At 43.2% G+C, this 25,966-nt stretch overlaps 1 protein-coding gene across 1 annotated transcript in view; it reads left to right on the top strand.

Moving 5' to 3' along the window:
* Positions 1-25,966, top strand: part of RGL1 (ral guanine nucleotide dissociation stimulator like 1) — a 55,792-nt gene that overhangs the window by 24,503 nt on the left and 5,323 nt on the right. Inside the window, exons 4-14 of the mRNA XM_082286935.1 lie at positions 1,855-1,932; positions 12,536-12,720; positions 15,838-15,962; positions 16,597-16,812; positions 19,938-20,041; positions 21,125-21,209; positions 23,023-23,112; positions 24,270-24,356; positions 24,579-24,611; positions 25,319-25,440; positions 25,745-25,834. Of these exons, the coding sequence (XP_082143061.1) occupies positions 1,855-1,932; positions 12,536-12,720; positions 15,838-15,962; positions 16,597-16,812; positions 19,938-20,041; positions 21,125-21,209; positions 23,023-23,112; positions 24,270-24,356; positions 24,579-24,611; positions 25,319-25,440; positions 25,745-25,834 (1,215 nt within the window). The remainder of the gene's footprint in view (positions 1-1,854; positions 1,933-12,535; positions 12,721-15,837; positions 15,963-16,596; positions 16,813-19,937; positions 20,042-21,124; positions 21,210-23,022; positions 23,113-24,269; positions 24,357-24,578; positions 24,612-25,318; positions 25,441-25,744; positions 25,835-25,966) is intronic.

Below are 25,966 nucleotides of genomic sequence, written 5' to 3'. Positions count from 1 at the left end.
GATTCAAGCCACCTTATTTTTCCTGAGGATCTGGGCTTCCAAATTGCTTGTTTTGATGCTTACAAGCTTATTTAGGTCTTTGTTTGGGGCTGTTGCAGAGATCACCTTTCCTTATTCTTTCTGAGTTATTCAGAGTATTTTCCTCCCTCTTCTTAACAGAGATGCAGGGGTGCATTCTCCACTCTGTTTTCCAGTATTTAAACATTCAGTATTACCTATTACATTCTGCTCTCATTTGCTTACTCAGTCCCTTTGAGTGCAGTCTGTAACTTCCCAAACGCCAAGCTGAAAAGTTCTGTGGGCTACAGGATCCTTTTGTTGCTTGTGTCTCTTTTTGTATGCAAAACATTCCTACAGGCTGGGCAGTGAAAGGCTCTTTGTGCTGGAAGCCTGCAGAAAGGCTGTTCTTTATATTGGTTGTGTCATTAACTCCTCCTAACCCGTATTTATTGACCTGTTGTTCATGGAGAGATGAGAGGCAGAGATTTGCATCTGGCAACATAAGGAAGCTTTATATCCTTCTCCAGCTTTGCACGGAAAACTGTCTACTCTTTATTGCCGTCTTACAGATTTCTCCTGTAAAACTCAGCTTGTGTCTCTAGTGGGATTTAAACACAAGTGCCTAATGTTCTGCAAAGACATATTTTATATTTCATGCAATAGTAGGACAATGACATTGGGACTCATCTCAATAAATTTTTTCTCAAAGAATTAATGGCAAGTTTTAAAAACTGAATATAAAAATTTAATTTTTATTTTAAAAAATTCCCTCAGCAGGGGGAAAGTGCCTTTTGTCTACTGGCTAAGATGTGTTTTAGGCATCTTACAGAGTAGATGGCAGTGGAGAGTGAAATCCTCTCCCTTTAACAACATATCTGTGATTCTTATATATGAAGCCTTAGACCAATGCTTGAGAGGAGCATAAAACTATCACCACTTCAATCCATTGAAACCTTTTTGGATGAGTTTGTGACAGTTCTGACACAAACCTTTGGGGCAGAAGCGGCTCACTGTGTTCTCTCTGTCTGATGTTACCAGGTTGTTGTAGGACAAGCACTTAAGGATGCACTTGTTTTAACCCTTCAGATTAATTGCAGGTGTATAAACCTAAATGGATAAAATCAGCTTGTCTTATTCTGGACAGTGAGTAATCATCCACCTTCATTAAACCTGCCTTTAAGGAGCCATGGAATTCTTAATGGATAATTATGAAGCTGTGTATCTGAAACAATGGGCACTCCCATTGAAAATGAAGTGCATGATTGTGCCTGCAAGGCACAGGGTTGTGCCTTGTAGGTAAGAGATTTTCCCTTTGGCACTGTTGGAGTTGTGCCTATGGTTCCCTCTTTCCCAATGGTGTTTTTACAGCATCGTGGGCTTTTCCCACTCACGTAAGAAGTTTGGGCACAAAGTGAACACTTGCCACCTGGGAAACATTGAAGCAACACTTGGAGCTGTTATGAATGGCAGGCGCTAGAGACACGGAAGCCGTACTGGGAGAAGGTGGTTGTGTTACAGTCTTGCTGTGCACTGGAATGTTGCCCTGGGAAAGGATGGAGTGAAAACAGGCAGAGAGAACAGTGAGCAAAGACACTGTTTTGGTTGATTCTGCCTGTGTGCAGGCTGCTTCATACAAATTAACAAATTAGGTTGGAAGATACTGGCTGTTTCTTTAGGATTTTTTCCCTCCTAAATGAAATAATTTTCAAACTCCTTAATTCTGCCCACATGTTAGGATTCCTTGTAGTTTGAGCTGGAAGCGCTTTGTAGTTGTTTATGGTATATGAATGATGCTATTTGGGATTTTGCTTTTATTCACTAGAGTTTCTTCTAAACATCCATCTCCTTTTTCAGGTTTGGAAACCTGGAGACCTCAAGCGATGGAGAAGTGGCAAACCTGAATTCCTTGGAATCTGAGATGGTACTCAGGGTGTAAGTATGGATTTGCACTGTGGAGCAAGCCCCAGGCAGGATTTGGTCTTGGAGGAGGATGTTGGCAGCAGAGCTGTTGTTTCTATTGAAAATTCACAGCACTGTTGGCATGCTTAAACAAGCTTGTGCAAAGGCCAAATACCGATTGTCTTGTAACATATCCAATAGTACAATACAGACATCTTTTGCAGGGAAATTGTTTTGGAATTAAACATGAGATGAACACATCTAGGCCAACATTTTGTTGATTAAGCAAACAAGGTGTGTTTGTTTCCTCTGCCTTATCTGTGGCAGTAAGTGGTTATTGCTTAGGAGTGATTTTATTGTCATTACAGCAGTGCCTGCAGAGCAAAGCTGAGGGTGACTCAGGCAATGTGTGTGTGCATGGATCTTTTCCATTAGTGCCCTGTGATTTACAGTGCTGCTTTTAGACTGAAATTTAAATTCTGAGGTCATCCTCATTTACAAAAGAAATAGCAAAGCTGTTTTGAACTGCAGTTTAAATGAGAAAAAGGTGGTTTGACTATCCTCCTAGGGTTTTATCTTTAGACATTGGGTGTAAAAGGTGCCTTAGGTCATCAGCATTTGTACTTTGACATCTGTAGTTTGCATGCACTATGGCATGCGTGGTTATATTTGATTACAGAATGAAGATGCTTGATTCTTGTCAGCATTACTGGTTTTCTGTTCCTCTTGCCCCATGGGACCTGACATAAGAGCTCAGTCTTTCCTGGCTGGTAAAATATTTTGCTCTCATTTTGCTATGAGAACTCCTCAAAGAACAGCTGATAGTTAAAATTTGGTCACAGGCACCAAGGAGGCAGCATTCTGTCATGGATAGAAGCAACAACAAACAGCTAGTGGTTCCCACACTTCCATGCAGACTGAGCTCTAGGGTCTCTTCCAACTTTGGGCAAACCATTTGACCTCCCCCTATCTCAGTCATAAAATATGAGCTAAAGCTGTACCCTTCCTGCAGAATAGCTGAAGGATTTATGCTGGGGGTGAGGAATTAATTTCACCAGTATAAACCATGGTGGGATTAATCCCCCAACGGCCTTTTCACGGACCCAGAGGACTTTGATGATGAGATGAAGAGAAAAGGGGGAAAAGTAATCTTGATGTTACTTGTGTCACTTGGGCTTTGGGCGAAATGCATCAATTTTTAGTTATACCTGCAGGTGAGTGTGCAAGCGAATAAAATAACATTTAGTAGGAGAGTGTGTTGGTTGGTTGGTTGGTCGGTTTGTTTGTTTTTAGTGGAATTATTTTCCTACTGACATACATACAGTTTACCAGCCTTGTCAGTTGCTTCCTGCTGCATCAATGCTTTCTTCCCTCTTGGCACATAACACCTTTGCACAGCCAGGGATGGACAAATGGATGGAGCCTGTGGTCCTATTCCTGTGCTAGCTCAACTTCGGATGAGTTTTCTGAGAGATTTTTCATTAATTTAGTTCAGAACAGCTGATTTTAATCCTTTGGCCTTCATAAGATACCTTTTATGTGTAAATTTGGTATCTTTACTCAAATCCATGTCTATAAAAAGCTCAACAATGAAGTTGTCATCAAAGTTATTCGTCAGGTATACGTGTTTTAACAGATCCCATATAAATATGAATTCACTTTCCTTCGTTAAAAATTTCCATTGCTCTCAGTTGCTCTGGCTACTTGTCTCTTAGAAATGATTAATGGTATCTGGAAAGTGTTTGGCTTTGTAGTCCTGTTGTGAAACATGTACTTCTGGTAGTTCAGGTGTTTTCTTGTCTGGGATAATTCCAATATAATTGCATTTGCCCTCTTTTCTCATAGAACAGAAACATAATATAATTGTGCTCTTGGTTTTATATGACTTGGAGAAATAGGAGGAAGAAGCAGTAGACCCTTGTTATTTCTTGCAATTAACTCTGTATTTCTCAAAGGAAAAAATATCTCATGGGGAAGCCTGTGGTCTGTGGCCAGAGACCTTTTGCATTCATCAGACTCCTGTTGTGACAGCTCAGAGGCTTTAAAAAGCCAGTTGGGCCATTAGAAGTGGGGATGCAATTTAAAGCATTTCCACTGGTTTGACACAAAAAAAAGTTAAGAACAACTGCAGAAGGAGAGTTTATGACTCCTTAAGTACCTCACAGAGCCTGAAAGAGGGAGGGGTAGCAAAAACTGAGGATATGTGTGGAAGGAACATTGTCCTGTGTGGTGCACTGTAAGCCCACAGGTTACTGCTTTCTATGTCGAAATTCTCTGTCCGTTTTGCACTCGTAATATAGAGCTCTGGTGTATTTTGAGGAGAATGTCTGATGTAAATTATCTAAATTTTTGGCAAAATTATGTGAATATTCCACACAGTGTTTATGTAACTCAGAATCTGCAGATCTGAAAAAAGGGCTTGAGCACATTTGTGGCGCAGCCTTGTTAGAGGGGCTTGTGGGAGCTTTAAACCTGCCCTTCTGTTCCCAGATCTTGCAGTGATTCCAGACTGCTGCAATGATGTGTAGTTGTTACTGACCCAAGATCCCTTCAGCTGTGTTTAGAAACATGCCTTCCTAGGACCCCTTCCGCCAAGGGGATTTTCTCCTCTTCACTTGAACATCATTCCTATCATATTTTGGGCTGCTGGGGTGGTGTTGGGGTTTTAGTTTAGTCCTAGGTTTTTGGTTTTTTTCTGTTAAAGGAATTTTCCCCCTATACATGTTGCTAGGGGAACAAATGGCCAAGTACTTAAGAAAAACAAAGGACCTGGCTGCTCTTTTTGTTTCACCTGGGTGTGTGGGCAGTCGGTCTTGGTGTTCAGAGAGAGAGAAGCTGCTTGTTCTTTCGGCCGTTTTTTCTTTCTGCGGAGAAAGACCCCAGGATCCCCGGCCCACCTTCCTTGCCCCAGGAGCCGGGCTGTGGCTGCCCTGCCCCCGCCGTTGCTTCGAGCCTTCGCTGTGTTGTAGCCGTGCTCACCCTGCCTGACCAGACCTCCGGGGGTTTCCCCGCTTGGATACATCGCCCCTGCCACCCGGGATTTGTGCTTGTCCCTGCCACTCCAGCCTGCCATTCCCGAGGGTCTGGCCGGACACCGGGATCGGCTGCCCAGGGGTTTGTGAAGCTTTTTTGTTCCATCCCTCCCCGGGATCCCAGGGCACCGGTGCCGCGTGCTCCCCGAGCTCGCTCCGGAGCGCCCCCTGCAGCCGCGGGGGAACCATCGCACCTGCCCTGCTCACCGGGAGCCGCCAGCGCCCCTGCCGGCTGCGAGCGGAACTGCACCCGAGGGGAAAGGGCCCGACAGCCGAGAAGGCTGGCACTGGGTTTGTGATTGCTTGCTGTTACTGCCATAGTTATTGTTGTTTGTTTGACTGGTTATACACATATAGATATATAATAGTAAAGAACTGTTACTCCTATTTCCCACATCTTTGCCTAAAAGCCCCCTTGATTTCAAAATTATAATAACTCGGAGGGAAGGGGGGTTGCATCTGCCATTCCAAGGGAGGCTTCTGCCTTCCTTAGCAAACACCTGTCTTTCAAACCAAGACACGTGGTCAAAAAAATTGTATTTTTCAACAGGGATCTGACTTAATTACATCTAATATGTGGTTTAAACAAAGGTTTAGTTCTCAAAATACCTTGGCTCTTAGAGTTGTGAGTAAACTCATCAAAACCATCAAAAAATTTGTAAGCTTCAAACAACCTGCCTTTTTCTTTCCCTGTCAGGACCCACCTTAGCTTTTCATGTTCAGTAGCTTGCTTTCCACACTTCTCACTACTTTCAGTCCGTCAGAAAGTTCATGATCACAAGTAACAGAAGAATGAACTCCAGAAAAGGTCATATATTCCAGCTAAACGTCTGAGTTAGATGGACTTCAGCCTGTGTTTCCAGAAATGTGACTCTGTGTCTCTTAATTTTCTGATAAGAGAATTGAAAGGAGTAGCTTATTTGACCCTCTACCTCCTATAAGTAATTTTTTTGTTCTTCCTGTTTTCATATCAACAAGATTGCCTTGTGCTGTGTCTCATTCTGGATGTTTTTGTGTTGAGGGGTGACCGACTTCCCTCCTCATTGTAGGTTGTTGCTGTCTTTGGAATCTTCTGTGTTCTCTGCATGGCTTTTTGCTTAGGACTTCTGTTCACATTCAAAAACATGTGTAACATGCCACGGTGTGTGACAATTCAGAATAAAACCATATATACATTAAACACAAATTATCAGCATGATGAATAGCACTAAAATTTAAAGAGAGGTCCATACAATTTCTACTATAATTCAGTTATGTTCTTGGATTTTAAATGAGGTTGTAAAGTTCAAATGTGTTGTTTGGTATGTGTCACCTGACAAAAAGAAAATGAGGAAATGTCTGATGTGAAGGCTCTTTGCACCTTATCAGGCAGAGTCATGGAAAACCTGAATGGTATAGTCACCTCCTCAAGATCTTTCAGCACCTTTATGTATTCTGGGAAGGGGGTCAGCAAGCCAAGCAACTGATGCTGTGTGGGGCCTTCAGTCCTCCCCAAATGTCCAAGTGTACTGCCTAGGAGATAGAAACAATGCTTTTGGTGATAGGACCTATCCCCTGATCTCACTTTGGAGCAGACCAGTTCCTCAGTTAACTGTTAACGCTGTTAAAAGGTTGGGTTTTCTATGCAGGGTGATCTGTGGAACAACTCATGCCATTTTCCTCCTCTAGTGAAGGACAGTGTTAATTTTGATTTCTGGGATTTTGATTTCTGGGCAATCAGTCCACTTCTGGCAGACAGCTGGTCCCAAAGCACAGGCTCCATGAATTTAAAGAGGTGATGTGCTAAAAGAGCAGACACTGCTTTCCCCGAAGAAGAAGACCAGGCTGAGGACTGGAACTGAGAAAGGAACATAAAGCCTCCACAATCTAAAATATTGTAGCTTCTTGTACCTTCTGGGAGTCAGTGGCTCTGCAGGATCCTGAGGTGTCTCTGGGTAGTGTGAGGGTCCCAAGCCAGGCCATGGCACTGGGATGTCTTTCTAAGCCTGTGACACTTGGGGAGCTGAGGCAGCACATCAATGAGAGCTGAGCTGGCTGCCAGCAGTTTTAAAGATTTGTGTCAGTGCAGTTCCCAGAAGCGATTCATTCCTGTCCAGACACACAAAAAGCTATCCAGGCTGGCAGTCCAGGCTTGCCTGCGATGTTTGCATTTGGGGGAAGCCTAATTTAATGTTAACTGAATCTAGTTCCTTGGAGACCTTACTCAAAAATACAGGAGTAAAAACCTGGGATTACCTGCAGGAAGGGTTTTTCAAGAGGCAGACAATGTTCCCATAATGATCTGTGGACTTGGACCATGATTTTTTGTTTGCATGCTTTCCTGTCTAACTTTAGTACTGCCATGGTTTTTGAATCCATGAGTAACAGCAAAAAGTCCTTTCAAGCTGCCTCTTGGACTACAAGGCTGTGGTTTCCTTCTGCTACTGGGTTTGGCTTGCTGGTTTGGAGTCCATTGGTGGTGCTTTCCCTCAGATGAACAACAGGCCACAGAAATGAATCAAAATACTTAGGGCTTTTTTGCTTGTCTTGAATGTCAGCTCATAGTTGCATCTGCTTTATTATCAAAGTGTGGAATTTATTTGTTATTAAAACTTGGAATGTGGCACGATTGAAAGCCACAGACAAAGCGGCTTGAAACTAAACTGAAACCTTGTTTTTTTCCACAGCATTTGAGGGAAATAGCTCAAATAGAGAGAATTAAGGAACTATTCAGTGACCACGTGGCATGTCTTGCATGTTCACCTCTCCTCTTCAGCATTAAAATAGCAAATACCAAAACCTTCAATGTAGTACCACAGCATTTGGAGTTTTTCATAGTGACAAACAAACATTCTCCCATGGCTTTTTGTGCATTCGGACCTTCCTGACCAAAACCTTGTCTTTTGGTTCCTTCTGAACCAAACAGTCCCACTGGAAAACAATGTACACAGTTACAGCATCGCAGAAATAAAACTGGGCCTGAAACATTGTACTCCAAGACAATAGACACCAAAAGAATGTGAGACAAATGGAAGAAAATTGGCTGGAAGCTTCTGATGCCTGGGAAATCCATCGTGGGGAGCAGTTAAGATGAATTTGGGAAAGCAACAATCAGTCATGCCAGTAAAGCAAATTAAGCTAAACAACATCAGAAACCAGTGTGGTTACATGAGAAGCAGAGTCAAACACAGGGCAGTGAAAGAGTGGGAGAGTTATGAAAACAACCAGAATCAAGCAGAAAAGAATAATTAGAAAGAAAAATAATGATTGGCATCTCAATTAAAACAAAGAGCAGCTAGCAGAGTTCTTCCCTTAGTGGCTTCATGTGCATCCTGGCAAAAGTCTCCTATATGTTATTGGACAAGAATTTCCAAATCAGAAGGACTTGATAATTTGCTGGAAGTCATCAGGACGGTATTTATAAACAAACTGGGTGTGAGAAGCCACCTTTGCAGCAACGTTTCCTTGTGGTTTTCTTACATTTTACCCCTGATTTAACAAGCAAAACTGAGAAAACGCAGATGACTTAATTTATTCTGTGTGAGCAAGCCTGAGAGTTACTGCCTGGACAGTGGAGGAAAGGGAATAGCCATCTGTAATGAGTATTTTCTTTATGGACTTAATTCTGCATTTGGCAGATTACAGATAGTTTTGTGCACGTTCTTACAGAATTTCATGAGAAATCAATAATTTAACCCTTTTTTGCAGCTGAGGTTCCCCTTATTAAGTGTTGAGATTCCCTTTTTATTCTTTAGAAATAATTGTGGTGGGAAGAAAACACTGCTTTTGCCTTTTTGGTCAGAAATTGAGGTTTAACAAGTCTGAGTGCCGAGTCCTGCAGTTTGGCCTCAACAACCCCCTGCAGTGCTACAGACTGGGGACAGAGTGGCTGGACAGTGGCCAGGCAGAAAGGGACCTAGGGGTACTGGTTGACAGCCAGCTGCACATGAACCAGCAGTGTGCCCAGGTGGTCAAGAAGGCCAATGGCACCTGGCCTGGATCAGGAATAGTGTGGCCAGCAGGGCCAGGGCAGGGATTGTCCCCCTGTACTTGGCACTGGTGAGGCCATACCTTGAGTGTTGTGTCCAGTTCTGGGCCCCTCAGTTTAGGAAGGATGCTGAGATGCTCGAACACATCCAGAGGAGGGCAACAAGGCTGGTGAAGGGCTTGGAACACAAGTCCTGTGAGGAGCGGCTGAGGGAACCTGGAAAAAAGGAGGCTCAGGGGAGACCTTATCACTCTCTACAACTCCCTGTAGCCAGGTGGGGGTCAGTCTCTTCTCCCAGGTAACCACTGACAGAACAAGAGGATACAGTCTTAAGCTGCACCAGGGGAAGTTTAGGTTAGACATTAGAAAAAAATTCTTCACTGATAGTGATTGGGCACTGGAATAGTCTGTCCAGGGAGGTGATGGAGTAACTGTCCCTGGAGGTGTTTAAAAAAAGACTGGACGTGGCACTCAGTGCCATGGTTTAATTGATGAGGAGGTGTTAGGTCATAGGTTGCACTTGATCTCAAAGGTTGTTTCCAATGTAGTTAATTCTGTGATTCTCTGAAATGCTGTCTTTAATTCCTGTCAGATCCTGTCAGGACTGCTAAAGTTGTCTTCCCAGAAGAGACAAGGCCATGCAGAATTCCCATGTTGTGGGAGGGTCTCATTTCCCACCTCCGCTGTGCCCTGCTGAGCTGACAGAGCTGTTGGACTTGGAGCTGCCACAGCCCCGTCACCTTCTGTGCAGCTCATGGGCAGATGGGGGTGTGTGAGTTCTTGGTCCCAGTTTGTGAACAAGAGGCTCGGATATACTTCTCCACCTACCTGGATAGGTTTTGGAGACTGAAACCTTTGGAGATGTGTTCCAAGCAAAGCTAGTGTGGAAATCAGAAGGCTTTCTGGATAGGTGTGAAACTTGACAGCATTGCTTAGCAAAGCCTGGAGTCTGTGGCCAAGCAGCAGAGGTGTTAAGCAGTGAGGGCTTTTTGTATAGGCAGGAAAGGAAAAATTTATAGCTCATAATCAACCCATGAAAAATATAGTCTGTGGTGTTTCTTTCCTGTCTGAGCTCTTGGAAGGCCCCTGTTCCTATCTGGGTCTGTCGAGTACAGAGTTTCTTTGCAAGGGCAGCAAATGTAAAGGTACTGCAAGATATGGGCGAGTGTCCAGCCCATTTCTGGAAAGCTGCATTATTCCCTGGCACTCCAGTAAAACAGCTGGGCAGCAGGAGGTCACTATGGCACAGTGTACCTCTTCTCTCTTTCCTATTTCCCCTCTTGACTGAAATTATTTTGCTGGCAAAAATCAGTGTCTGTAACAGCTGTGAACTCTTCACCCTGCTCTGGGAGACTGTGTGTCTTAAACTCTGTTTATTCTTCAGCTTAAAAAAGTGGCCACCAACCAAGCCTCTGGAAACTGAGCTTAGTGTAGAGAGTGTGTGAACAATATTAGTACAAGAACTTGCCCTATGGAGAGGCTCTTCCTTCTAAATCATGGCTGAATTGGTAAATGGTTGTAGGAATAGAATACCTAGCCTGGCTTTTGGTGCTGGGACCAGGGGAACGATGGTTGTGATGTGGGTGGGGAAAAAGGAGCATGGAGCAGGAGGAAATGCACTATTTGGGCATGGAGCGAAGCACAGTGCTCCCTGCCTGTGGTGGGAATGAGAGGGAAATGCTGTGGGCATAGGACAGTGGTGTTTGTGACTGTTGGTGCTGCTGTGACAACATTCTGGGTATGTGAGGGGCTAGAGAGGACAACTGAAACTGGGAGGGTGGTGGGAGAGCCTGGGAGCATCACTGGGAACATCTACCTGTTGTGGCCTTTCCTGGCCTTGGGATGTAGAGCTGGTGTGGCACTGTTGGCTGTGCCACAGCTTGCAATGAAACCTGAAATCCAGAACGTGTTTGTATGTTAATTCTTGATTGTAAATACTTTTCATAGCTCTGAAACTGTAATTCCAGAATTTCTCCTGTCAGCAAGCCTAACCAAAGAATATTACCAACAGGTTTCCAAATACTTTCATTGAAAATTCAAAGTAGCCACATTATCAGAACAAGAACGGACAGAAACACCAGACTTAAATGGATGTGATTTCTAAAATGAAATCTGCCTGGTATTAAAAGTTAATTGAGTTTTGAGGAAAAACCAACACCGTTCAGATGAGACACAGAGTGGGAGAAATTCTCTATATTGTTTCTTAACTATTGGTTTATTTTGGATGCTGCTGAGCAGCTGAGTTAACCAGAGACTGCTGTGGTTTCCCAGCTTGGAGCAGGAATGTGCCAGTATTTGTACACAGCTCCAGTAGCGAGTTTCCTGGGCTGGAAGAGACTTGAGATACAGAAGTGGTTTTGGAGACCTGGAAAGTTCAGGGCCTTTTTCTCAGGAAGTTTAGGTGTTTATCGTGCCTTTTATTCTGAAATAAGGAGCTTAAAGTTTTAAGAAAAGTGGTTATTTTTTAGTATTTTTCTAGTTTTTCTACACTGAGTTGAAAATTGTCAACAACATTGCAAATTATTTCTGGAAAAACATAGCTTAAATTGTCTTATTTTCTTACAAAATCAAGTTGAAATGATGATAAATCCTTGCAAATACAGGATCTAAGGGCATTCCCACAAGCATATATTGTGCAGTATCTAAGTACCAAACTAATAGATGGGTGTGGATGAAAACCTACATAAACCAGGAAAAGCAAACAAACAGATCACTTCCCCCCACTTCAGGCAGGGTGGGAACCATGCTGAGTCATCAGCTCTGCTTTCCCCTCATCCCCCTCAGTCTGTAGAAGGATTGTCCATGGGCTGGTGTCCTTTTTAGCTGCATGTATTTAAGAAAGTCTAGGATAACTTCCCTGAACAAGATCCAGTGGTCCTACAACTCCTTAAGCATCCTTTTCCTGCTCTGCCAGCATGAGCAGGACACCCTTTTTACATGGTGTAATTTGACAGCCCCTCCTTGGTTTGGGCTGAAGATGAAATCAAGACTCTGCTGATACATTTTTAATCACTAAGATTAGCAGGATCACTGTGTCTCCTAGACTCAGCTCTCTTGACACTCCCAGGCTGACCCTGGCATGGGCAGCCTCATGCTGCAGCGAGGGTTTTATCCTCCCAGATGAGGCAATCCCTCTCACTGTGTGTGCCTGTGGGGGTTAGCTTCAGGATTGTCTCCTTTTTCCTCCATGAAAGCCACAGTTTCATGAGCAGGCAGGCTTTGTACCAAGACTGCAGATAAGAAGGAACATGGCATGGAGGGATATGCAGCTGCAGTATGGTCCCCAGACTCTGCAGCTGATGAAAGGCCCCAGAGGAGGCATTTGATTTAGCATTTCCACGGGGAAGGAGCCATGAATACCGTGCTTCCTCCCTGCTATTTTCCCACAACATCTCAGGGAGTAGTTCTGGAGCAAACACTGAGCTTTTCCCAGTGGCCCAAGATGGAATGAAGAAATTATGTTGTGCAGTTGATGGTGTGTGTAATGTCTGGTGGTTGCTAAACATGCCTGTAGTACAGCTCAGCACAGATACTTCAAGTGGGCTGTGAATGTCTCGTATGTTTGTTGTTCTGTTGGATACAGGTACACTCAGTTCCATCTGGATGCAAACACTGTGTTCTCTCTGTTTGCTTGTAGTGAAATAGCATCAGTCTTACGGGCCTGGCTCGATCAGTGCTCAGAGGATTTCAGGGAGCCCCCTGACTACATGTGTTTGCTGAAGTTGCTGGAATATCTGAAGAATAATATGCCCAATTCTGACATGGAGAGCAGGGTGCAGAACCTCTTGAAGCAGTTTCAGAACCAAGAAGTAGAAGCTGTTGGTGAGTTATTGTTCCTTCTCTCTTTCTGTCCTTCCAGACTGTAAGGTGTCCCAGGGACTTATGTGCAGTACGTTTCACCACCTCTCATGCTTATCAATAGTATTGTGAGGCTCACCGGTGACTTTTGTCTTCCTTTTTTGTTTTTTAAAAGGAAACCCAACCTCTGTGTGAGGCTGCAGGCTCTGTGAGGGATGCAATAGTGTTACAGTGTGAGGTGCCTATGTCTGTTCATCCTTGGGTGACTTGGGAAATCCAACACCTCTCTAATATTTCGCCAAAGCTTTGAGACTGCTGCAGCAGCCAAGTGGTTAATTGTCAGCACATTTCCACTATCACTGAGTTAAAACACACAGTTGCTCTCTAGCTGGGCTTCTCACTTAACGCCCCCCCCCCCCTCAAGAAAAACCCAAACAAACAAAAAACTGAATACAGAGCTGAGACAAAATACAGCTTGAGTCACAGGCTTTATCCTGCAGCTTTTCTTCCTAGTTACCATCTTGTCAAAGGAAGTGTCTGTGGGTGTTTTTTCCTATTGGAGTGGCTGGCTGCTGGTATCCAAGGACAGAGGAAAATCTTACGTTATTGGGGGTCACAGTCTGCTGGAACAATGGAGAACTGTAGTCACACAAACCTGACACATCCCCGTATCCTGGTCAGAAAGCTTCCTGTGGCAGAGCTGGGAAGTGGGGAGAGTAAGGTATGAATGAGAACTGGAATCAACTTCCAGCTTTGGTAGAGGGGTGAGAGGGAATAATTCATGCCACAAATGATAAACGAAATGCCAAAAAACCCACTTTCATTCCATAAAAGTCATGTCTGCCGGATGTTCCAGAAATACCATGTCAACCTAATATTGTGAAATGCCAAATTAACTTAGTCATGAACAGAAAAAGGAGTAATGCCCAGGCCTTTATTGAGCACAGATAAGGGAACAGGATGGCTAAGATGTCCCTAGTGCTGATCTTTCCTGGCTTGGTTCCCCCAGCTCAGACAAGGAAAACTCATAAGAACTATATTTGGGTTCATCTGCTCTTCAGAGTGAACAGAAGTTCCCAGCAGCCCTGCTTCTGTATTTGTTTCCTCAAGGGACAGCTGAAAACATTCTTTTTTGAGTCATAGGTAGGCCAATAGGAATGATAACATTTTCCAAATTGTGGAAGAATAGAGGCTAGTTATTAGAGTAAAATAAGAGGAGGGCAATGAAATGAAGCTGTGGGGTCTGCAGAGAAGACTTTTAGGATTGCCTTACTTTTATCAGAGCTCCATCTTCATACATTTTCTTTCAAAATTCCTGATACATTGTCTGCAATTGTTGATAATTACTGTCCCAAAGCATTCCTGCTGTGTTCTGAATTTTGAAATTTGGGCTCTAATCCTACGGCTTGATTTGGGTAATCAGACTTCTGTTCCCTGCTGCCATCAACCATGCCAGTAGATTAGATTACAGTACCAGATAGGAAGATTAAAGCTGCTTCTGGCCTCAATTCTTGCAGGTTGAGCAAGCAAACCAAGGAGAAGCAGAGGTTGCAGGGTCAGGAGGGACACATGCTTGCTCTCAGTGCAGTCAAGAGGCAGTCAGACTTTGAGAGGGCTGAATGGACCAGAGGGGTCCTAAGATGATGAGATACTTGAATACAAGAGGATTCCAGCTTGTTGGAGAGCAGGGAAAAGACTGGTTGCACATCTATGAGGGAGAAAAAGAGGGACAAAAAAAGAAAATGAAAATTTACACTGCGCTTCAGGACCTCATTTTAAGTATGCTGTGAGGTTTTGTGTAGCGCTGCAGCTCAGTGGTGAGGATTTTCAGTTGAATTTCAAGAGTCGAAAGGAAAAGGAGTTTTTACAAAACCAAAAGGAGTGAGATTCTTGTAGCAGTTCAGTCCAAGTCCGTTTAATTATGCAAATTGTTACAAAATGGCCACGGAAAAGTAGCGCTGGAACAGAGGTCTCCATTTACCACACTGAGCTCTGCTAATAAATTGTGCAATTCAAATGTACAGATGGAGATCAGCCTGTAGACATAACTTGTTACATCAAAACTGTAGCAATTTACATTGGCGATTATGTTTTGTTAATTACTGGAGGAAGGAACAATGAAGTATTTTGAAAAACAATGATTCTCTATCACGTTATCTGCTGTTGTTGCTTTAATGCTCTACTTTAACTGGATATGAAGTCTTGCATAACATTCTTTGTTTTTGTAAATGAAATCTCACCAGTAGTAAACTTAGTACTTTGGTTGTTAGTCTTTGACAAGTCCCTATTTTTTAATCCCTCTTATGGAGTTACTGTTGCCTTACAGTAAAAGGGATTAGGATTTATTTTCAGGGAGTTTCTGTTTGACTTCCTTCTCTACCATGAGAAACAAGGGTATATTTCTTGGTGTTTGAATTTTTGTTCCCAACTTCTGGGAGCCAACAGGTGACATGGCAGCAGCTGTGGAACCCTTTCCCTTCTGCACTGGCTCAGGTCCCTCAGTGAGGAAAGTTCTGCTCTCCCACCTCGTCTCTGCTGCCCAGTGCAGATTTGAAAGAACCATTCAGCAGAATACTGTAGGTGCTCACTGTATTCCATTTCCTGGGAAAAATTCCCTGAGAGGAAAGGTGAAGGCTGCTGGAATAAACTCTCTTCAATATAGCCCATGTAGCCACAAAGGGTGCCAATAAATCTGGTATCTCCTTTTATTTCTGGACAGAAGAGCATTCCTAATGCAGTATTTTGGGGGTATAACTGCAGCCTCATGCCTTTGTAGTTTGATAATTTTTTTTCAGATTATAAATATTGGAAAGTAGATTTAAAAAATTGTGCAATGTCAGTAAGGAATTTTTTTGGGGGTGGTGGTGATGTTTTTTCTTTCAAAAGAATAGTTAGCAAATGGGTCAAGCCACTTCTCTGCTAAGATTTGTTCTCTCTATTTCTTTTTATTCCACCTTTGCTTTGCCAATTTAATCTTCTGGTCATTTTTCTCACTCAAATGGCACAGTGGGGCCATTACATCAGCTAGGGCCCTTGGGGCGTTCTGCTGTAATACAGTGATGTTGCAAAATAAACAAACACCTGCTTTGATTCATTGTTTGCTGTATAAATTTACTGAGTGTTGTTTTCCATTCTGGCCAGATGGGTTTTGTAGTACTTCTTCCAGTGACCTGGTTGATGGAGAGGAACTGGAGATCAGCAATCCGGAAGAATTTTCCTCTTTTCAAGACCACGTTGTGGCAGAACAGCTAACATACATGGATGTTGTATGTAGAGTATTGCATATAATATAACTTTAAACAAAATAATATATGGGGTTTTTTTAAGTTATATTGCTATAAGTGCAGGGCTCCAGAGCGGGACTGCTGCTGGGAGACAGAACACAAGTCTGTGGTTATCCCTGGTTATCCCAGCTGCTTCAGTCATTGGGCTTCTCCTTCTGTCATTCTGGAGGTTTTTTTGGTTTTGCTTTTTTTTTTTTTTAATGTGTAGCCTCTTTTGCAAAAGTTATTACTTGGCACTGAGAAATAGCATGTTTTGACTATATTGCTACCTGGCTTAAAGATGTCTAGGTACTCTGGACTGTAACGCTCTGATTTTGCTTTGTCTGTATCAATCTCCTTCCAAATACCATTATATGAAAAAATTTATCTCAGTTATGCAGCTGACATAAAGGTGTCCCTTATTTTCCCAGTATTGTTTAGCTGACAGCTCTTTTAGGGCATCAAGCCTATAAAGAGTGTGCCAAAGCGTATTTTAAACTAAGAGAGAGCCAATACTTACCTTTAAGTACCATATTAGATTTAGATAAAATTTGTCCTTGAAACCTGTATTTCTTCATGTGGATAAAAGAAATTTAGGAGAAACTTGCTGGCTTACCCCACCTCTGTTTCCCTCTAGATGCTCTTCAGAAGAGTTGTGCCCTACCACTGTTTGGGATCCATCTGGTCTCAAAGGGATAAGAAGGAAAACAAGAACCTGGCTCCAACTGTCAGAGCCACCATCACTCAGTTCAATGCAGTCACCAAATGTGTCATCAGCACTATCCTGGGGACCAGGGAGCTCAAAATCCAGCAGAGAGCCAAGATCATTGAGAAGTGGATTCATATTGCACATGTAAAACATTTATTCTGTTTAATGTTTTTTGGGTGGGTGCCTTGGAGTGAAGGAGTTGGGAGAGGAGAAAGGGGTTGTACACATTGGTCCCAAGCAATCTTGGCTCTAATTCTTCCTATTTTTAACTGATTTTTTGGTGATACCAAATGAATATTGCCCTTCCTCTCCTCAGTTCTTCCCCACCATGGAAATGGGGTTGATACTTGGCCATGCCAAAGCTTTAGAGAAGTCCAGATAGCTGATATCAGTAGCTCTTCCCTTGTCCACTGATGGAGTAACTCCATCGAGGGAGGCCACTGGGCTGGGCAGGCAGGACTTCCTCAGCATGTGGAGTCACCTCCCTGTCCTCCATGTGCCTCAGCAGAGCTTCCAAGAGGATCTTGTAGCAGCTTCCATGTTAATCTTTGCATGAAGGTGGTTTTTCCATGCCTGCTTTACATAACTCTAGTTTGCTAATTTCCTAGGTTTTAATATTTTATTGTAAGCTTCCCAATTCCCCTCAGAGCACTGGGCAGCTGGCAGTAAATGAGACCTCTCTGGAAGAGACCATTTCATTCCAAGCACTTCCATGTGGATTTGTGTTGACTTCTAAGAATCACATGGATTCTTTTTGAGCTATACAAATCAGAAAAAGCTGAAGCCAGAGGCTTTCCAACCTTGGCAGTGTACTTCTGTGCTTCCAGAGGCAGCATTCAGTCCTGGCACCTGAGCTGTGGCAACTGCATGGTTCAAGAAGCTGGTATGGGGAAGGTCTTGGACCTCTCCTGTGGCACTTACGTCTGCTTGTTTTTATCATCATCTGATGGATGCTTTATTGCCTGTGTGAAGGGATTAGGAAGTTTGACTTCCAATTTCTACATGCAGATCTGAGTTGCAGAGGGCACCAGCTAAAAGGGCCTTCTTCCTGGGGCAGGCTGTAAAGAACTTTGTAATCATCCCAAGGCAGGAGGGAGGCCTGGGTAAGCCAGGACAGGCACTGCCCTCATCCCACTCACTCTCTGGGTGGAGAACTTTGTTCTATACCCCTGTTGATTCGGTGCTTCTCCCTTTACTTAATTCATACCCATAATTAAATGCTCCAGTTGTAGCATGAAACACATGAAAAATGTATGTGCACACTCTGCAGAAAATGGCACATGCACAGGAGCTGGGTGCACATATACTTAGCTGCCCACTTCTGAAGGCAGCTAGTTGCTTTGTACATGCAAATGAGTGTTTTGAATAGTTAGGTGCCTGAACTAGAAAATAATCCACTCATTAAAGTACAGTTATTCACTGACAACTAAACTTAACAGCACAGAGTTCCATGTTTGTTATCCCTTTGTGGCTTTTGGATCCATTTTCTTGGTTCAAAAGATAAACTGAATACTTTCTCTAACTGCCAGGCCTCTCTGCTCCACCTAGATCTAAGGTTCCTGAGCAGGAGCTGCCAATTTCACTCAAACTATTTTCTCTAAAAATAAAAAGTAAAAATGAAATCATTAATATCCTGTTATGCTTAACATTTTTTATATCAAAGCTGTTTTGCACAGGATTCTTTCTGGTTTTCCCTCTGTAAAGGACACAGCATGAAACAAAATTATTCAAACCAGTCTTAGAAATTCTTCTTACATGCTTGCTCAAGTTTAGTCTCCAGTCAGTTGAATCACTGAGAACACTAAATCCAATATTAAATTCTTACTGTGCTCTAAGTTATACAGCATGCAATTAAGTCAAGATGATTCCAATTGGATCTTCCAGTCCAAGCTCCTGTTGTACTGGGAAGAAAGAAAAAAAGCTGATAATTTTTGCCTCTAAATTCGTGTTCTCCCCAACCTGAATTTCAGGTTGAACAAAAAGAAAGGTCTCATTCTTCAACATGTCAGTCTCTGGAGAAGAGCTGTTACATGGGTTTTTTTGGTCCCAAACCACGCAAAAATAGCTTTCAGGTCTGGTGAGTCCTGCCACATGTTCTTGAAGTTGGTCTTTAACTGACCCAAGTGTCCACCTACTTCAGGTGCTGTTGGCCCAGGCTCTCTGCTTAAGCCATACTTTGTTAAACGTAGCCTCCTAATTAGCACAGAGAGTTTTTTGTAGGTCAATAACTGGAGGAGCCTGTACTCTCCTTAGCTGTTCAGTCACTTTTAATGCAACTTGTGAACAGAGCTGCTGATATATTAAGGTCTGAGTTTTGCTTATGCTTGAGGTTGCTTTACATTTGTTCAGTCCTACAAAGGAGATAAATCATGTCTGTTTTCACTGTAAGGATCCTTTACATAACAAGCATTACTAGGGTAAGAATCAGATTCATAAAAATGTTGATAAGCAGAATTGGAGTTTGAATACATTCTCATCTCCATGCAGCAGTCAAATTGGCAGGTGTTTTGTCTGCTGGATTTGCATGTACAGACACCTGTGCTGAAGTCTGTGGTGTCCAAGCTCTTGCTCTTGAGCCACCAACAGATTCCAGGAGTTACAGACCAGACTTTCCCTCTTGCTTCCCTCTGCTTTTTGAGGAGTCTGTGCTACTTTTTTGAGGTTTTGGTTATCCTTTTCCACCCAAGCTTTTGCCACAGAGTAGCTGAATAAGAAATGTCCATGAAGCAGTCTTGTCCATGAAGTTCAGATTTGATCCCAACTCTGGAAAAGCTGGGAAGGTTTTTCTCTTTAACAGTGTGCACATACTTGAATAACAGGTTATTCCTTTGCATGTCTTTATTTTTAATTGACACTGAGATGATTGAAGGTTTAAATTTCAAATACCACACATAAAGAGGTAAAGCCTGGTTTTCTCCCTAAGGGGTGAAAGGGATTGGTAACTATAAAAAGCTTTTTAAGAAGTATAACCTTTGTGCCTTTCACCATGGCTTCATGGACTCAGTTCCACTTTTATTTTTACTGGGAGAACTGGAAGCTGTGACACCACAAATATATGAAAGTGAGGAAAACAAGATCTAAATGCCAAAGCTTGTGAAGTGTTTGGTGGCTGGAGTGGGGAGTGATACTTTTGATGCTCAGTGTTTGCACAGCTGCTGCTCAGCAGTGAGAATGTGTAGCAGGCATGACAGGGCTCAGACAGAGGAGCACTAAGGTCTGTGTAATGCTGACATTTAATGCTCCTGTGTTTCCAACCGCTCCTTTCACAGGAATGTAGGATCCTGAAGAACTTTTCCTCCTTGAGGGCTATCATTTCAGCTCTGCAGTCCAACTCCATCTATCGGCTGAAGACCACCTGGATGTGTGTTTCAAAGTAAGCCTCTCCCTCAGTTCCCAAGGGCCACAGGGCTCCATGCTCCTTCTTTTCATCTTCTCCTCACTCTTCCTGTTCTGTTCCTTCACTGACATGGGTTCTGTCAGAAGAACCTCCTATTCTGGGGAGGCTCAGACCCCTCCTGTGAACTCCTCTCCCCTATTGCAGGGACAATCTGCCCTTGGGGGATACTGGATTCTGTCCTTTTTTGCATACTGGGTCTTCCACAACCTCTCTCGAAAAACTATGGCACTAGCTTCTCACCCACCTCACCGCTCCCAGGTCACCATGATCTTTGCCTGTGGTCTTCTCTCCCATGAAGTTTGAGGAGTTCCAGCTTGTTACAAATCCTCCCTACTCCTCTCCCAGTGCTGATATTTACATAAAATATATTCTCAAACTACAAAATCCAGTATTGAAGGTAATATTTCTTCCAGGGGAACAATTTATTGTGTTAATAATATTTACTGCCTGCCCCACAGATGCCAGAAGTTGCTGTCTAGAAAATATGGTGTTCTGCTCATTCAGTTTTGGCAAAAATCAACCAGATTTCTTTGATTTCAATAAACAAATTAAAATACCACTCTGCCAGGCAGTATCCCTCTGTATTTCCTCTCCACAGGTGGAGGTGGGATTTCCCTTCTGCTGTCCCGTGTTTCTGATCAAAATATTGCTAATCTTGTGTTTATAGTGTTGGGCAAAAAACTACTCCTACACTTAAATGCTTCCAGCTTTCCAGAATGCATGGAACAGGGCAAAAATCAAATACTTTGGTTCCCTCTCAGCTGTTTTTCTGTTCCCTTGTATGCCGTGACCCATTCTCACACCGTGCAGACAGTTCAAAGCCCTGCCCAGGGGCTGCTGATGGTGTTTCTTTGCTGTCAAATAAGACCCGACTTTACGGGGAGCACCAGTATATCCCACCAAGGCTCCCAGGAGATGTGCAGCATCTCACTGGATGCATTTTGGTGCTGTTATCTTTTATAAGTCAAACTGTTAACGATTGATGAGAAAAAACCAGAAACTTGATTGGATTTAGAGTGCTTGCTAATGATGTAAATGATTTAATCTTTTCCTGTGCAGGGATATCCTGCTGATGTATGAAGAGCTATCTGAGATCTTCTCAGACCATGACAATTATCTGACAAGTAGGGAGCTGCTGATGAAGGTGAGAACCAGTGTGAGTTCAAATCTTGTGATCTCAATGAAATCTGAGGTTTAACCCTTTTTGAAACCAGCTGCTAAAGCTCATCTCTTCCTCAAGGACCTTACTTGGTGCTTTAGGGAAGAGCAGGCTGTAAAACCTGTAAAACCTTTTGCTGGGCTGAGAGCTGATTTCCTTGTTCCTGGAAGAATCAGTAGCTTTAGCCTGTAGAATGTGGATAGCCACAACCAGCAGGCTTTGGCAGCATGATCTGGGTGGACAGCAGGTCTTGCAGCCCCTCAACCCATGAGGTCCCTGGCACCATGCCACAGCTTCAGCTGAGGAATCAATCCAAGATGTTTATCCCATTATGTTGTACCTTTCTTAGAACTAGGAAGCAGGGCTGGGAATTCCAAAGGAACAGGCTTCCTACTCTGTGTGTGGCCAGATGGACAACAAAGAGGGCTCTGTCTGGAGCAGTTTGACTTGTGCACTTGCCTGGGTGAACTCCAGTAAGCTCAGGAGCCTGAAAGGGGTGAGGAAGAATAGCAGGGAAAGGTTATGTTCTGCAAAAACTAAGGAATGTTTGTGGCAAGTTTTTTCCATTTACATAAAAAAGTTCCTATAAACTTGCTAACCAGTTCATTCTTTGGTAGTTTTGTCCAGCCAGTCTGGCATTTGTCCTTCAGCCCCTTGCCTTGGGATCTGAAACACTGTGTTTTGCTCAGGAATGGTGGGTGAACACATTCACATCTGTCAGTCTGTTTTGTTTATCATCCATTTATCAACATCTGTAGGTAAATTTTAAAGCAGGTGAGACCATAATAAGCATAGAGGGAAAATGTGTGTTCAGAACAGCCTATTTAACTAAGTATTAAAAGACAAAACAACAGACTGAGCCCAGACCTCTGGCTCCCAGTAAATCACCCTCCAGCTGCCCTAAGTAGATTTGAAAAACATTTTGGAAGCAGCGAGAGGAGAAAAATTCCACAGAATAGCTAGAACCTCTCCCCTGCTTTTCATCTTGGACCATTTGGAGGATTAATATCCACTGAGTGCTAAAAGACTTTGTTTTACTTCACTATAAATAGCCCCTGTAGGGAAGCCATGTTTGACCTTGCCTGTCCATCCTGCAAATCCAAGTGTGGAGCAAACAAAATGCCATCAGAAACAGATGGGGTGGCACAGAGAGGGAGCAGTGTTCTCTCCTCCTGAACAAACATTAATAATGATTTGTGACACACCTATGCAACCACTGGAAGAAACATGTAACTCCAACATCCCCTGTGCATCCAGGGAAATAAAGGTTTAAAGACCTATGCTGAAATATCTCATCCATTCATAGAAAAGCTGGAGTTGTGGGGATGGAAACCTACTCCTTTAATTTCCTGCGTGGTTTTGGATGAGTCAATAAGCCACAGTCGCTGGATCTTGGTGTTGCAGCATAAGAAAAACAACAAAGTGTTACATAAGATGGAGATGTTTACTTGTAGCAGGCCTGATTAGGGAATTTACCAGCAATCCTGAGGTCAGGAGTGTCCGGATTTTCTGATTTAAACTCCCAGGAGATTTTCAGCAGCCTTGGCTTTGGCCAAAGCTGTTCTGAGAAAAATTCCCTCATAGTCATCTTGTGTGATTTTTGTCTGAAATTCCCAATCAGCATCCGAGTCCCAGGAGATCAACACATGTATGTAGACACACGTGTGTCTGCACAGCAAATATTTTTTGCTGGCTTAACTTGTCTGGTTAAATGTACTTATTATTTTACATGCATGTAGTTGCTAGTTTACCACTTGGATCCTCCATTAACTGCCTTTAATTCTCTTCTACCTCACAGGAAGCAACATCCAAATTTGCGAATCTGGACAGCAGTGAGAAAGAAAATCAGAAAAAGTCACAGAAGCGACTGCAACTTCAAAAAACCAAGGTGTGTTTGGGGGGTTTTCTCCCCTTTTTGAACTGGTACCATGATTAACCCTAATTGGTCAATTCTGTAAGAAGCAAAATCTAGAAAGGTCTTCACCAGAGTGAGTAGGCAGGAGATGATTGATGGATATAAACATGTGGTCATCACTTCCAGCTGTCTTGTTTCCGTCCTACAAGAAAGAGTTCCATTATCTACTCTTGTTACACTTTAGAGAGAAACACAATTTCCATGTAGTAAAATATGTGCTGCTGTAAATACTGGAGTTCTTGTGATGAAAAAAATTAACTCTGGCAGAGCAGAAGTCTCATTTACTTTCAAACAAGCTCATGAAGCTTCTGACATACCAGCTTGAAAATTGCACAGGCTTCTACAGAGATTGCTTTGTAAAATGTGTCTGGGTTCCAGTCTGTTGGCGAAAATTGTTTTTGTCTCAAAGCTGGCAAAGATCTAAAAGGATGGGAGGAGAGAAATCTGGGATAGGGAGGCAAAAGTGCTGAATATGATTTTTGTCTGTGTATTTGTTTGACTGGAAAAAATACAGATCCTTTTGGATGGTAGAAACAAGTGTTTCCTTCACAAGTGTAGAGCCAGCCCGAACTCTGCAAGTGGTGGCAGTCTAGAAGTTTAAAGTGTGAATAATTAGCACTAAAATGCAGTGAATGGCTGGGGAAGATGGTCACTTCTTGGAGAGAGAAAAAAACTGTGGCTTGATTTGACTTCACTATCACAAGGTATAATCAGCCATCATCAAGTAAAAATCCACGGGGATGAAGCAGAAACTGCTCCTACAGGCTGGCCAGGACCATTCCTCAGCTTCGCCTCTTGCAGCAGGTGACAGAGGGACCCTGTTCCTGGTCCTCAGTGCTTCTCCCACAGGCAGGGTTTCCTGGGGGACCCACTGTTGGGAATCAATGGGGCAATACTGTGATACAAAACCACTGGGTGATACCTGTGCGAGCATCCTGGTCTCACTGGAATTGGATTTAAATTCTAGATTATCTAATGAGAATGATGTAATGAAAGAAAACATCATTGTAAGACTGCTGCTTGGTTAAGCAGATTACTTTAATTTCATCTTCTTACACAGGAGTGTTCTGGAATTCTAATTATTCTCATTTTTCAGTTAATTTATCCAGCATTACTCTGCTCACTTGCAGGGAGTGATGCAAGGCACGGTCCCATACCTTGGCACCTTCCTGACTGATCTCATCATGCTCGACACAGCCCTTCAGGACTATGTTGAGGTAATTTGGGGCAATTTTGGAATGCTAAATACCCTCCCTGCCTCCCCAAATGAGTTTATCTGTTTCTATATCTTCTCCTTCTGCAGCTCTTAAAATATGTTTTCAAAGAGAAAAAGGAAACAATATGCAGTGTTATTAACCAGAACTTGTGTGAATTTGAGTGCATTTATCTCAAGGTACAAGCCTGGGTCTTCTCTGATCCCTTCTCTTTCCTTCCAACAGGGTGGCCTGATCAATTTTGAGAAAAGACGAAGGGTAAGTTGAATGTTCTGTGATTTTTGGTTTATTGATATCCTTTGGGCAAGGCCATTTATCTTTAGCAGCTGAACCAGACCTGGTGGCAGGAGACCTTTGCTTTCCAGAACATGCAGTTAGTAAATATCTTCCTTCTCCTGCAGGAAACTCTTTGTAGGTAAAAGGCTGCAGAGAGCAAACAAAGTACAGAGGACTGAGAAATAAATGCTGTCAGTCTCTCAGTCTCATCCTTGTTGGTCAGAGATAAGTAATGTCCTGTAGGAGTAAAGGTGCTGGGGTTACCTTGGGCTGAATGAAGTCAGGCCACATCTCCATCCTGGGGCTTGAAAGCAGACCTGAACTTGGCTGTGATGGAGCCATTTCCTGCCCTTAACTGCTCAATAACCTGCCCTACACAATCCAGGGTTATTCTGGCAAAGTGTGTGAACAAATGCAGTTACAGAAGAGCAGCACACTCTGGTCACTTGCCTTAAAGGGGTAGCATTTTATGTTCCTCTGGAGCAAGTGTGAGTGCACATTATGAATCCTAGGAAAAAAACCCCACCTTTATTGTTAGAAAACTGGTTCTTGAAATAGTTACTCAACTGAAACTGAACTTCACATCAAGCTAAGTTTGTCCTGGGTCCCTTGTTGTATGATTTCAGAGTACAAATGAATATCATCTTGTTTTCTAATTAGACTTTCTGTTTGATTATTTCTTGTCTTAGGAATTTGAAGTCATTGCCCAAATCAAGCTCCTGCAATCTTCATGCAACAGCTATTGCTTGATACCAGACCAGAAATTCATCCAGTGGTTCAGGAGGCAGCGACACTTAACAGAGGAGGAGAGGTAGGTCCTCAATGCAGCTGGCAAACCTCTGTTCTCGCCCCCTCCCCACACCTGGGCAGGTCATGGCAGGGACATACAAACACTGGAGAGCACTAGTTTTAAAAACAATTATAAAGAGGTGAAATATCCCCTTGGGCCTGGTAAAATGCGGGCAGGACAGTGTTCCTCTTTGTGGGGCTGCAACCTTCTATGAGGAGGGAATAACTGAAGGGTTCTTGGATTTCTTGAATGTTGCTGCTGTGAGATGTACAGCATCTGATGTATATTGTCTGCAAATATTCGCCTGCTGCCCTCTGCCCTGCAGTTACAAACTCTCACGTGAGGCTGAAGCAGCTGCTGATACCAACATCCTGTCTCCAAAATCCCAGAAAAGCATGGTGAAGAGGATCAGCACGTGAGTATGATGGGGCAGAGGGGGTTGGAGTGGGAATATGGACCTGGATAACTCAAACAAGCAGCGCTCATTTCATCAGCTGCAAAACCTGGCTGGGGATCCACACCCCTGCATTGCTTTTAAGGAGCAATG

This window comes from Coloeus monedula (genome assembly GCF_965178545.1).
Source record: "Coloeus monedula genome assembly, chromosome: 9".
Classification (NCBI taxonomy): Eukaryota; Metazoa; Chordata; class Aves; order Passeriformes; family Corvidae; genus Coloeus; species Coloeus monedula.
Note: the sequence above shows the minus strand (reverse complement) of the source record. Positions and strands in the feature narration are given on the sequence as shown.